This window comes from Equus asinus, chromosome X, assembly GCF_041296235.1.
Source record: "Equus asinus isolate D_3611 breed Donkey chromosome X, EquAss-T2T_v2, whole genome shotgun sequence".
NCBI lineage: Eukaryota > Metazoa > Chordata > Mammalia > Perissodactyla > Equidae > Equus > Equus asinus.
In genome coordinates, this window is record NC_091820.1 from 10,398,007 (window position 1) to 10,412,207 (window position 14,201).

At 45.7% G+C, this 14,201-nt stretch overlaps 1 protein-coding gene across 2 annotated transcripts in view; it reads right to left on the reverse strand.

Annotated features, from left to right (window-relative positions):
• GPM6B (glycoprotein M6B) overlaps positions 1–1,859 on the reverse strand; it is a 152,112-nt gene extending 150,253 nt beyond the window's left edge. Inside the window, exon 1 of one of the 2 annotated variants that reach the window (XM_070502438.1) lies at positions 1,270–1,859. In XM_070502438.1, coding sequence (XP_070358539.1) covers positions 1,270–1,273 — 4 coding nt within the window. In that variant the 5' untranslated portion in view covers positions 1,274–1,859. The remainder of the gene's footprint in view (positions 1–1,269) is intronic. The other variant, XM_044764432.2, reaches the window with a different exon arrangement.
• Positions 1,860–14,201: the final 12,342 nt, after the last annotated feature.

Genomic DNA, 14,201 nt, shown 5'->3' on the forward strand with positions numbered 1-14,201 from the left:
CAAACAAGATTTAACTATAAAATTCTTTGCACTTCCTTGTAAATGAAAAATAATGTGTCCTCCTTACTATCCCTCACCAAAATTTTAATCGATACAAAATTACCCCCTACACACACACACAGCAGAGGGAATGTAGGATGAGGGTAAGGGGCCAAGGCTGGGGGATCGGGGTAGGGCAGGGACTTCCCAAGCCCTCACTATTAGCCGGCAATGGTTAAACCCACTGACTTCCTCATTAGGAATGCTTCGGAGGGGCTCTTCACAGTCTTTGTGGCTTTTGTGGAGCTTGTGGCTGGAGGCTGTCTGCCACTAGAGAAGGATAGTCGAGCAGGGGAGAGAAAACCCTTTCCCAAGGACAGCTCTCAGACCTTTCCAGGGCTGTGGCGGAATTAGGTTGATTTCCACGGCACTCTTTACGAGTTTTCCTTGCGAAACAGAGTGCCCATTTAATGACATGTTGCTGACAGCAGCATTTCAGGGGTGTTAGGAGGTGACAGAAAGAATCCTACAGCCGCCTAACATCCGCCCCAGCCAGGTTGGAGACTTTCCATCTCCAGAACTGGGTTTTCACCGTTAGTAGTCGATCTCCCAAATGCTTTGGAACCCGCTTGGCACACCGTCTCCACCTGCGCCCAGGTCCTGCATTTTGATAGTTGGAACAGGGGACAAAGAAAAGAGACTCACCTTCTGTCCCATCCTGTCCCTCTCCCCTCCCACCTTCCTGGTTTCAAGGGTCATGGTTCCCAAATGAGCTCTCAGAAGACCCCAGGCTTGGGGAACTGGGCGTTTGTTTAATGTGGGTTGAAGGCGAAAAGGACCACGGCAGAGTGGGACAGGACCGGACTCCAAGCCGGGAGCTCGGGCGACAGCAGAGCGTCCCGGGAAATGGGCAAGAAGCTCCTCTCTACCGCCGCCTTAAAATGAAGCAGGAGCCCGCAGCCCGGGACGCTCCGTCGGCTCTCTCTGCAACCCCTCCCGGGAACCCAGCTCTTGCCCTCCCGCAAGCCGCCCGCCGCGGGGGCACAGGCTGAGCGCCGCCCGGGTGGGGACGCCCGGAGGACGGGGCAGGGACGCGCACCTGGGCGTTCCGGACACCTGCGCCGCGCCCCTCCCACCCCCAGCCCCCGCCTCCCGAGCCCGGCCCGTCGCGGAGGTGCCCCGGGAAGCCCCACCTGAGCGGGGCTGGGCCCCTGGGCAGGGCGCGCCCCTCCTGGGCGAGGGGCGAGGCCGTGGCCGTGGCCGTGGCGCGGGGCCAGCGCGCTCGCTTACCCATGGCTGGAGACGGGCGGGCGGGGCGCGGGCTGCGGGCGCTCGGGCTCCCTGGGGACGGGCAGAGCCGGGGGCACAAGTTTGCAGGTCCGGCGGGCACGTGCGCGGGCCGGGCTCGGGCGGGCTGCGCTGGGCTGCTGGGCTGGCGGCTGGCTCCTCGCTCCTGGCTCCGGGGCCGGGGTGGGAGCACGGCGGGCTCCGCCTGCACTGGGGGCCGGCCGCGCCGAGAGGGGCCCTGACGTCAGCGCCGGGGGCTTTGTGCGCCCGCAGCGAGGGCCCGAGCGGGGCAGCGGGCGCGCCGGGGCGGCCGGCAGAGCTCGCGGCTTCCTCTGGGACCCCCGAGCAAGCGCCTAGGGGCGCGGAAACCGGAAAGGCCAACAGAGGGATGGGGAGAGAGGGGAGCGGGCTTCCAGGATCTCGGAGATGCCGATCCGCGTCCCAGAAGAGAACTGTTACGCTGCAGGGGGCTTTGCAGTCTTAGTCTTGACCCATTGTGCAGATAAAGAAACTGAGGCCCAAAACACTGACCCAAGGCCACCCAGTGTTTGGCAAAGTTGCCCCAATCCACAGTCCCTGCTCCTTTTGTTCACGTATGGACTGAGGGCGGTTACTTAGTTCACTGGGTCTCAACCCTGGTTGCACATTAGAATCAGCTGGGGAGCTTTTAAAACCCGATTTCACCAGGACCTTGGCGGGTGGGACCGAGGGATCGTGCCTCAAAAGCTCCCCAGGCGATTCCAGCGTGTATCCTAGGTTGCCAGCACTAGTTTGAGTTACATGTGGGTAACAAATGACTTAGAAGGGCACAGGCGGCACTTTCCAATCTAGGGTGGTAACCGATTTGGTGGTGTGGGTAATCAGCCCGCCTGATGCCCGGAAGCCCACCCCTGGCAGGCTCGGGGAGACTTGGCAGATTCGCCCCAGTCACCGTTTCTCCGGCTGCTCAGGCCTGGCGCTTGAGCCTCTAAGTGAATTAATGGTTTAACGGTGTCCAAGGCCGAAAGTCTTTCTGTCGCCTTAGAGAAGAATTTTCCTGTCTCCAGAGGTGTTAGCAAAGCCCCGAGACCCTTGTGGTTTTTCTATGGCTGATGCTTTCTGAGACATATCTGAGCCCAACAGTACCCCCTGATAGTTTATGTGTGTGTTTTTCCATTGTTTTGAAAATACCTACATCGTGTCACTTGAACAGAGGATTACATAAACAGTAACTGTAGATAGTACACTTCAGGGACATTTAAGCCAGAAGAGAGAGGCCTTAGGACTGAGAAAGGGTGGAAGAGGCAAACATTTCATCTATTGAAATTGATTGGATTAGGAAAGATTTTATCAAGGCAGAGCTCTAGAAAGCCTAATAATATTTTGCATAAAAGGACAGAGATTTGTGCCAGGCGGATCACTGGCTCATTTTCACAATCCCACGGGAACAGTCATTGCTAACCAATCTTCATGCAGTAATAAAACAGCAGGGAGCTTATAGGTTTAACTTTTTGTCTTCCTGTTACAGGAAAGTAATCCATTTGAGTGAGGCTTCAATGCATGTGTGTGCAGGAATCCGATGGCAGGTGACAATGACTTGAGACTGCCTGCCAAGGGCGGAGAGGGAAAGGTGGAAGTGGGTGAGGGCAATGAGGAATCCATTCGAAGGCCCGGTTTAGGGAAGAGCGTCTCCTTTGGTTGGTTCCTACATCTTGGGAGGCTGCTAGGAGACAGTGAAAACAACAGAATGGGACTTGGGCATGTCAATCTGAAATAGTAGTTTGGCAAGATATGACCTCACTCAGCCACTCTGGAAGCAAGAACTCTAAGGTTTTGTGCCCTGAGATGAAAGTAAACCCTTTGGTCCACTTTCTGTCATTCCCTAGAAGTCTCGGATTGTTTTTTTTTAACCAAAGAAAAGAAAGAACAGCTGTCCAAATACTGGAGCTAGTCACGATGGGATGCTGTGATAAAAACCAAGTTGTAGCAATTGTGTACACAATGTCAAAGGAAAGCCACGTTTTAATAGAAATTTCTCCTTACCCTGGGAATGTCATAGACTGATTTCAATCAGCAACTGTCCCTAAAACTCTTCAGAAAAACAGAACAGCAGTTCGGAATCAGCAAGGCTACTACAGAAAGGGTGCAGAAGATGACGAATATGCATATTCGACTCTTAGGGAAATGCTATTTTAAAATAAAAAAACATTTTTCTCATATTAACTAACTAAAATCTTTAAAAAATAAATCAAGGGGCCGGCCTGGTGGCGCAGCGGTTAAGTTTGCATGTTCCGCTTCTCGGTGGCCCGGGGTTGGCCGTTTCGGATCCCAGGTGCGGACATGGCACCTCTTGGCACACCATGCTGTGGCAGGCGTCCCACATCTTGATATAGCAGTATATATCAAGAGACTTAAAAATACTCACAGCCCCTGACCTAATAATTCCACTTCTGGAACTCTCTCCTAAGTAAATAACGACTGTTTCAGTCAAAATTAATGTAAAAAAATGTTATCACAGAGCAAGATGTAATAGCAAACAAAACAAAAACAAGAAAGGAAGCAACAACTGTTCACTAAAAGGGGAATAGTTATACAGATTATTGTTGACCTAGCTCAGTGGTTCGCAGCCGTGGATGACATCTGGCAATGTCTGGAGACAGTTTTAGTTGTCACACCCGGGGAGGGGTTGCTACTGGCATCTGGTTGGTCGAGGCTAGGGATGCTGCTCACCATCCTTCAGTGCACAGGACGGCCCCACCACAACAAAGAACAATCCGGCCCCAAATGTCAATAGTGCTGAAGTTGAGGCACCCTGATCCACGTGATCATATATCACACAGACTTGTTTGCAAAGAATGACATGGGAAAATGCTCAGAGATTTTGGGTTTTTATTTATTTATTTATTTTTATTATTTTGTGATTAGATTTTTTATTGCAGTAACATTGATTTATAATATTATATAAATTTCAGGTGTACACATTACATTTCGATTTCTGTGTAGATTACATCATGTTCACAGCCCAAAGACTAATTACAATCCATCACCATACACTTGTGTCTGATCACCCCTTTCACCCTCCTCTCTTCCCCCTGGTTTTTTATTTTAAAGCAGAATAAAAAGCTGAATGTACAATATAACCCTGGTTGTACTTGAATGTACATTTACATGTATTAAGAAAGACTGAAAGAAAATACGCTATGATAGAGACTACTACTTATTCACCAAACATATGTCTTGTATCTGGCCACACAGCCACACTGCATTTCCCAGACTTCTTAGCAGTTAGGTGGGGCTAAGTGATTGAGTTCTAGCCAATGAGGTTAGAAGTGATGTCTATCACTTTCAGGCCTTACCCATAAAACGTCCAACACATGTGCTTCTATATGCTTTCCCCTTCTCTCAACTGGAAAGTGACATTGACACCCAGGGTGCCTTCTGGAAACCACATGTTGAAGATGGAATTGCCTCTGCCAGCCTGGGTAACCGAATGACTGTGTGGAGCAGAGGCTCACTCCTCCCTGATACACTGACAGCCTGGAACTGACTCGCCCGCTTATGTGAACCAGAAATAAACTGCTGTTATGTTTGAGCCATTATATATTTTGGTGCTTCTTTGTTATAGCAGTGGCCCTACCCTTACTAATATATCACTATATTAACATATACCAAAATATTAACAGAGTTTGTCTCTGTGATTAATGGAATTTTTAGGTTTATTTTTATACCCTTCTCTGTTTTCCCAGACTTTTACAATGAGCAAGAATTGCTTTTATAATCAGGAAAAAATATATAGTTGCACCTTATTCCACAGTAGAGATAGTCTCCTAATAATCTGATTTTAAGCTATAAATGAAATCATATTTCCAACTGATTTTTAACAGTTTGAGTGAGATCTTACCCTCAGTGCCTCATCTAGGAGCACGAACTAATTGTAAACTGTAAGGACACATTTTGTCTGCTCCAATCTTTTGGGGGCCATTTGATCACACGTGTGCACCTCACTTCTTCCTGTTGTATAATTACTCGTGAGTCTCTCCTCTCCAACAAAAATCTCCTCATGGGAAGAATCCTGGCTCGATGTTTGATTCTTAAAATCTCCCCTCTGCTTCTTTCTTACTTGAGTTTCTCACTTGTACTTGCCCAGCACATTAGCCACAATTTCTATCCCTTATAGCCTTTTTTCTGTCTCTCAGAAGGATGGCTGCTTTCTCAAACTAAGGGAAAGTCCATGAATTGGTTTTCAACTTTTATAGTCACCTTACGGACAAAGCAAAAAAAGAAAAAGACAGTTCTGTTTGCAGAACGAAATGAAAATGTTAGCAAACCTTGACAATGTTTAAATATGCCCACAAAAGCGTAGCTGACACAAAGTGGGACATGGGAGACTGTGAATGAAAAAGCAGCACCACTAACGTCCTCGGCTGCTCGGGTTGGGGTCAGAGGATACTGTCAAGATGTGATGGAAGAAGAAATAGAGACTTGATAGGAAGAATAATGTAAGTGACACGAATCCTCATCTTTCATGTCAAGGAGTCAGTAGATATTGTCTAAAGTTGACAAATCAAGAAAGAGAATTAAGCATATTATCAAGATTAGAGCCATTGTTCCAAGATCCCGCGTCATTTATAAACATTTATCATGCCCCTTTGGCTCTCCACAAATGAAATCCAAATTAAAGAAAAGATCAATATAACTCCTCAGTTATAATATAAAGGAGAACTGAAAGTAGTTCACAATGAATAGTGTTTATCTCGATGTGTAAATACTCAGGCGCAATTACACTGGAAAGTAATGAAGTCATCCAATAAGCAACCGAGCTGTAGAATTTCCAGGAGTGGGACGACTAAGATGCCAACCAAGCGAGATGTGTTGTATTGATCATTCAAATACCAAGAACGGCCTTGCCAGCAGTGTCGTGATGTTCCAAAATGGTGAACAACTTGGTAAAGTTCCAAGTTTTTTAAAACCACCCCAAAATATGTTGTGTTTATGTGTAAGATGGACTTATTTTTTAGGCACCAATAACTAGAAGCAGATTTTTCATCTATATAAATGTCCACAGGATATTTAAAAATCAATCAAGGAATGGGGAAATGTCTTCCTTGTGGGAGACTCTCCTGCGCATTGTAGGAGGCCTGTCACCCCCTCCCAGCCCCACTAAATGCCAGTGGTGCCCCGGGCCCATCATGGTGACAACCAAAAATGCCCAGGCCAGTATCCAAACTGCCTCACCTCTACGAGTCCAGATTGTGGAAGTACCTCCAGAAGAACTCCAACAAGAAATAGTTAAAAGAGATTGCCTGTGGGAGTGAGGCCACCAGTTGGAGGAGGAGGGCTGGGAGACCGGTTTTCATCAAGCCCTACTATTCTACGTGTTATCACGTGTGTGTGTTATTTACAGATATAGATATAGATATATTTAAATAAAGCACCTGTGTCCATTGGATGTTAAGCCCTATGCCTTTTGGGCTCCTGAGACCTTATTTCAGTCATACACCATCTGTAAAATGGGTATAATCATAGTTCCTACCTCATATAGTTGTTGTAGAGATTAAAGGAGACAATATTCGTACCATTTGGGGCTCAATAAATAGTAGCTATTGATGTGATGTTGTTGCTGGTGATGTTATCTTTATCTGCGCTTTTTACTGTGGGCAGTCTGAGGGGTTCCTGGGGTAGCCAGAAAGCAGCTTTAGGGAGAGGGCATTCCAATTTTGCAGTGCAAAAAGGGATGGAATTGTCTCATCCAAAATTGTGCCTTAGTTTCTTTTAGGCAGGCAGGGGGTCCCTCACTCGGCTCTGCATCCGTGAAAGACGCAGGGTAGAAGGAAATTGTTGATTTCCATTCTTTTCTTATACTGTGTTTTATTTGTTTGTTTGTTTACTTCTTGGTGAGGGATGGGGGTCACATGGCCTTGAGGAGTAGGCAAATAGAAAGCAGCCCAAGGTAGCAAGAAGCAATGGGAAATTAACAAAAATCACTTTCCTATGTAGTTAGACAGTTCATCATTTAATTAGAAAAAAAAATTTGAGTTCAAGTGCGCACCTTTTAAGACTGCAAATGCCACCAAAGACTAAAGATCACTCACACCTTGAATGTGAGTCTAGATGGTTTTCTAAATGCCTACATGCTATGAGCCGTCCTGAGAGCAGGCAAGTTGAGTGGAGGCAAGACAGATGGATAGCAAAGTATAAAGCCTAGAGCTCTACAAGGCAGAGGCAGTCCGTGCCCGCCTGGGGGCAGCGAGGATTGGAGGGGGATGTATTGTAGCCAAGAAGACCTACAAGGAAGAGCTGCCCGGATCTTGGAGAGGAAGTTGAGATAAAGGTTAACACAGGTCCAAGAAGATCAACTTTGCTTTCTACGTTTCACCATGATCAACTTAGGGATGGAAACAGAGAAGATGCGATTTTGCTCTCCAGATGTTTAAGGGGCTAATCGTCTCCCAGGGTGAGAGAAAACAGAGGTCTTCATGACTCTTCAGTGGCCCTTCCAGTCACCTGCAAGTGACAGAGGGAGGTGTCCCAACTCTTAGCACCCCTGGTCCTCCCCTGAGGACCTTCCTGAGCATCTAGAGTGAGGACCTGAGATTCCCTCTTAGACTTTCCTGGTCATCTTATGGCATCCTGACCTTTCCTCATGTTTCCTTTGATGAGGAAACTGGGTCTTGGAGATATCAGGTCATGTGTTCCAGGCCACACACGGAGTGCATGGAAAATCTAGATTTAGACTTGAGCCCAGCTCTATCTGATCCAAGCTCTCTCCACTCCACCACGTTACTGTCTGTAGGAAGTGTTTCTGATTATAAGATTGCTGGTCTGGGCTGTAAGGAACAAGTGCACGTCCTCAGCCAGGGATCTGTTCTGGGGCTCCCTTTCAGAATCAGTCTCCGGGTCAGCCATGGCTTAGAGAATGGGGGACATGGCTACAATGCTGCTGAGTGTCTTAGAGAGTCGCGGGCTAGAAGCGAGGAGGATGTAGGCGAAATCACAGCAGCAGCCCAAGAGACCCTGGATTTCAAAGCTGGCTGAAAGTGGATCCTGCCTTTAAAACACAGGTCATTTCATGCAGTCTTTTTGTGAGGCTGAGCAACTGGCAAGTGATTTTTCTTTCATTTGTACTGAGCATTTCAATCCACAAGTCTGGGCTATGTCCATCTCTAATGCTTGTGTCTTTCACGGCACACTGTACTTTGGGACTGTGACTGAGTTATCCACGTACATTAATCTAGATGAGAGTTCATGGCGGGGCTTCTGAAACTCACAATGAACACCAAAGATATAGCTAACTGACAGCCTGGCCCTGAATTTGCAGATGAAATTTAAAATGAAACCATGTGCAGAGTTCAAGATTATTTAATTATTAGCCCATCATTTTCATTAGCTGACAATGATTTCTCTTACCCCTCCCACAATTCCCATTTGCCTAGTAATAACGAATTTTGTAGCCTCTTGGAAAAAATAAAGTTGCTTTGGGCTAGAATTTTCCTATCTTTGCTCCCAAGTGATTCTTGAAAATGTGTCACAGAATCTCCGCGTTAAAGGGAACTTTATAACTCATCCAGTCCAATCATCCACATTCGGGAATCTCTTGTGTCCTGTCTGTGGCTCTTAGCCCTTCAGGTGTATTTGAATAGTTCTCAGAACAGGGAGCTCACTACTATTCTTTCTCAACAAATGTGACTGTTAAAATGTTTTCCATCCCAGTGTACTGTGTGCCTCCCAGCCTCCACCACCTCTCCCGAGGGAGGCTCCTTTTATTCCGAGCTGGGTCAGCTCCTCAGACTGTTCCTCATGATAACCATTTAAGAATCTCGCAGCATCCTGGTTGTCCTCTGGTGGACATTCTCTAATTTTTTAAAGTTCCTCTTCAAGTAGGAGGCTCTAACTAAGATGGAAATCTCCAGTTGGTTAGGTTGGAACTCTTTCATCCCTTCAGTTGGAAACACTTGAAGTTATATGTATTTTTGTTTGTTTTTATGGAGGTAAAAGACACACAACATAAAAGTAACCATTTTAAAGTGTAGAATTCAGTGGCATTTAATACATTCACAGTGCGGTACAAACATCATCACTATCTAGTTACAAAACATTTTCACCAGCCCACAGGGAAACTCTGTACCCATTAAGCAGTTACGCGTCATTCCTCCCTTCCCCCAGCTCCAGGCAACCACTCATCTACTTGCTGTCTCTATGAATTTGCCTATTCTGGACATTTCGCATAAATGGAATCATACCATAGGTGGCCTTTGTGTCTTGGCTTCTTTCACTTAGCATAATGTTGTAGCATATATTCGTACTTTGTTCCTTTTTTATGGCAAATAGTATTCCGTTGTGTGGATATACTACAATTTGTTTATCCATCCATCTATTGGACATTTGAGTTGTTTCCACTTTTTGGCTACTGTAAGTAATGCTGCTATGAACATTGGTGCACAAGCATCTGTTCGAGCCCTTGCTGTAAGTCCTTTTGGGTATATATATCTAGGGGAATTGCTGGGTCATTGGTAATTCTATGTTTAATTTTTTGAGGAACTGCCAGACTGTCTTCCACAGTGGCTGCACCATTTTACATTTCCACATCAGTGTCTGAGGGTTCCAATTTCTCCACATCATCACCAATACTTATTTTCCATTTTTTAAAATTATAGCCATCCTACTGGGTGTGAAGTGGTATTCTAAGTAATCTATTTATTATTATTATTATTATTATTATTATTATTATTATTTTGGGTGAGGAAGGTTGGCTCTGAGCTAACATCTGTGCCGCTCTTCCTCTATTTTATATGTCGGATGCCACCACAGCATGGCTTGATGAGCAGTGTGTAGGTCCGTGCTCGGGATCCGAACCTGTGAACCCTGGGCACACGAACTTAACCACTATGCCACCAGGCTGGCCCCTAAGTAATCTATTTTTTTAAGAGTTCCTTGACATGGCCTCCCAGGCCCTGTCTAGGACGACCCTACTCTCCCACTGCATGCCCCCATTCTCCATGCTCCAGCATCACTGCTCTAGCAGGCTCTCCCTTCAATGCAGACCCTTTGCACATGCCATGCCCACTGCCTCTTTGCCTGGCTAGAGCCCACTCATCTTTTGGCTTGCAATCTAAGCACCACTTCCTCAAGGAAGCCCTCTCTGATCTCCCCATTGGGTCAAATGCCCCAATTGGGAGTCTCATTGCATTGTCCAGTTCCCCCTCCTGGCATGTGCCACAGTTGCAATTTTACTTCAGATCATGTGAATATATAACGTATGTTTTTCTCCTCTGTTGAGCCATGACTATAGTGGGAGTAAATGAAAGTATGCTGATTAAGTAATGAAAAACTTTGTGAGGAACATTGTGAGACTTTGACCTTGTGGCTAACTGAAATCTGAAAGTCTTTTGAACATGAAGTTCCCAATTCATGTCCTATCTCCTCCTTCCCAGGTCTCTGTTCCTACAATAATAGTCTTTGGTCTCTCCTGTATCATCACTATCTCCCTTTTAACTGGATCATTCCCACTGGTTAATACACATTCTAGCCACTGCCTTATTTTCTTGCTCCCTTTTTTAGCAAAACCTCTTGGAAGACTCGTCCATACTTGCCTGCACTTCCTCACCTCTTACTCTCTGAAGCCCATTCCAGTAAGCCTTGTGTCCCCATCATTCTGCTGAAACTACTCTTGTCAAGGACACAAGTGATCACCATGAGGCAAGATGGGACTCTTGCGGTGGAGGCCTCCATTCTAGAAACATTTCTTTTCTCGGCTGCCATGAACCCACACGTTTCTGGTTTTCCTTCTACCTCACTGGTTGCAACTTCTCAGTCTTCTTTGCTACTACCTAAATTTATCTTGTCACGACTATGTTTATTTCTTATTGTCAGTTTCACCCTGTAGATTGGATGCTGGAGGTGGGCAGAAACCTTCTTTATCTTGATCACTGCTGTAACCTCCATGCACAGAATGTACCAGATGCTCAAGTTTTTATTGAATGAATAAATATCTGCTCCATTTGAACTTATATAATTTTTAACCTAAGGATCTTTAAAATTATTGTTTGTATAAAAAATATCATGACGTCTTAAAAGGGTCATTCTGAGTTTTGATTCTTCTACCTAATGTATTAGCTACCCCTCCTACTTTTGGTGAACACTTCTTCTAAATTTTCAGCCATCTTGTGGATAAAAATATTGATTCTGACTTTCTTCCTCCAGGTTGACCTCAACTCATTGATCAGCATTCTTTGAGCGTGACTGTTTTCAGCCAGCTGGGTAATCCTTGATTGTGTAGACACTCAGCACACATTTCTGTATGTTGTCCACAAGGAAATAACAACTTCTATTGTGGAAAAAGGCCATCCTCTGTTTAGCACACACAAAGTTCTAGGTGGATTCAGCTGTTGAGCTGGGGCAGGCACCTGTCAACACGGTGATTTCCAAAATGCACTGTGAACAAGGCCCATTTAAACCCCAGAAAAAGGAACAGATGTTAACAACTATGCAACCCTTGCATCTTTGAATGCCCAGAAACTGCCTCACGGAGAAGGAACCAGTTTGTGTACCATAGTGAAACCAGGGTCAAGGAACTCCTGCAGTGCAACAGTTCCTGCTGCTCTAACGAGGCCATGTGATATGGCTTCAGGACTCTCCTCCTCTCCTCTCCTGTCACTGGCTATCCCTCTGCTTCAACTCTTCCCAAAGCCCAGGGAGGATGTCCACCATGTCTCTTTTCCCCCATCTAGAAACTTTATCAGGAAAGCAATGAAATGGGGGGGGGGAAGGGCAAAGGCAGGGTAGGGGTTGGGGTGCGAACTGCTGTGCCTAATATATGCTGGTTCCTTATGGTCATCTCTTTCTTTTAAAAATGCTCAGAGATCCTAATTATAACTACTGTACCTTTGTTGGTGGACTCTACACGTCACCGAATATTCCCCCCAGTGGATTCATGAAATAGAGGCAGGCAGGCTCAGCATTGTCAAACTTTGCAGAAGAGATCATTAAGACTGGGAGCTTTGTAGTGCCTTAGCCATGGTTATAAGACTCGTGGATGATCAGAACTAGAACTTGTTGACTGGAGCCACAATGACTCCTTGTCAGTTTCCCTTCCCACCTACCAATGTCAGCATCCAGTTAGAAGTGTGACACAATGACGACGCAACCTGCTGTTTTCTTTTGGGAAAGTGACCTAACTCCTTTGAATCTGTTTCCTCATGCTCGAGAGGCAGATAAAAATACTACTGGCCCGTGCTACCTTGTGGAATTTTGAGGAGAATATTTGAAAACATATAGTTTAAGGTAAAGCCCTGCCTCCAGGCTTACTATTTTTGTTATTGCCATGATCTGTTGAATCAATGTCTCTTTCTCTCTCCTCCTCCCTTTATTCAAGATGGACACTCCTGCTTTAATTCTGGTGCATCTTCACCTGATTAAGGGTCTGGGACTATATCCGCAAAGCCCTGCAGAGTCCAGGGATGTAAACTGACAGGCTTGAAATCCTGGAATAGGAGATGCTCACTCCCAGCTCACCTGAAGATGCCCTAGGGACCGGCTGGATGCTTCTCTCTGTTCTCTGTGTCCTATGTCCTCAGGCTCTCATTGATGTTTGTCGAATGAATGAATATAAAGGGCATTGACCCTTATAGGTGAGTCTCAGGTTTCCAAAGTGGGAACTGAAGACAATAGACTCCTTGCAGGGTTGGTTTGTTGTTAGTGCCGTTGAGTTGATGCTGACTCCTAGTGACTCTAGAGACGCTGTGTCCAGGGCAGAGCTGAATCCACCTTTTTGGGTCCTTTTGTGCCAGCCTCTCCCTTGCTGGCGCTCTATAAGACAATGTTCTGCTGCTATTCACAGGGTTTTCATGGCCAATATTTTTCCTGAAGTGAGTGGCCAGGTCCTTCTTCCTAGTCTGTCTTGGTCTGGAAGCTCTCCTGAAACCTGTCCACCATGGGTGACCTTGCTGGTATTTGAAATACCGAAGGCATAGCTTTCAGCAACACACAGCTGCCACAGTATGACAACCCACAGATGGGTGGTGTGGTTCCCGGACTGGGAAACGAACCCAGGCCGAGGCGGTGAGAGCGCCGAGTCTTTACCACTAGATCACCAGGGCTGGCTGCAGGGTTGGTAGGAGGATTTAAATAAGAGCTACGAGGTGTTTTTTCCTTTCTCACATTCGATTTACCCTCAGATCCCCTTTTCATAATAGTATCCACTTTACATTTTGTTCTTTCTTTTCAATTTTTGCTCCTTGTCAAAGGCAGAAGCAAGCCGGGAGGCAGATAGTTCTGACTTCTCTCTGTCATCTGATCTGCCCCAAACCGCACTTCCATCCAGTCTTTGTCCCTCCTTTGTCTAGTCATGGGCTTAAAAATATCCTTTGTGCTTTGTGGGTCACAAATAAAAGCATCGCACACACAGGATAAAATATTAGCCAATCAGTCCACCTACATAATGTCCTTTATTTTTTACAAGGCAATCAAAAACCGTAATTCTAATCCTCAAAACTGGTACATTTCTTTTGATTTCTTCAAATGCAATTGAATTTGAGATAAAGAATCGAAATCCTTTAAGAGAATTACATTGAAGTCACTTTCTATCTCCAAACAGGTCATATTTTGGGAGCAATTTCCCAATACGTAAAACGCATAATGATTGCTTTAGAATAATCATAATTACATCCCCAAAAGGGAATTTTATCTCAGTTAATTTTTTTCTTTGTGCTGTCAAATGACTGATTCTGGAGCAGTGATAAAGCACCGCATTATTTTCCTCCACTGAATAGCGCAGCCATTACCCTTCACAGTTCCTGTGTGTTCCCTGCCACGCAGGCATTTGAAAACAGTGGTTTTGTGATTTAAACTTATCAAGCAAGATGCCATTTAGGAAGCTGATTTGCTAATCGACCTTTGAGTGTGGATGTCTTTGTACCACAGCAAAGGGCCAGGAAAAAAATATGTAGGCGTGCGGCTGT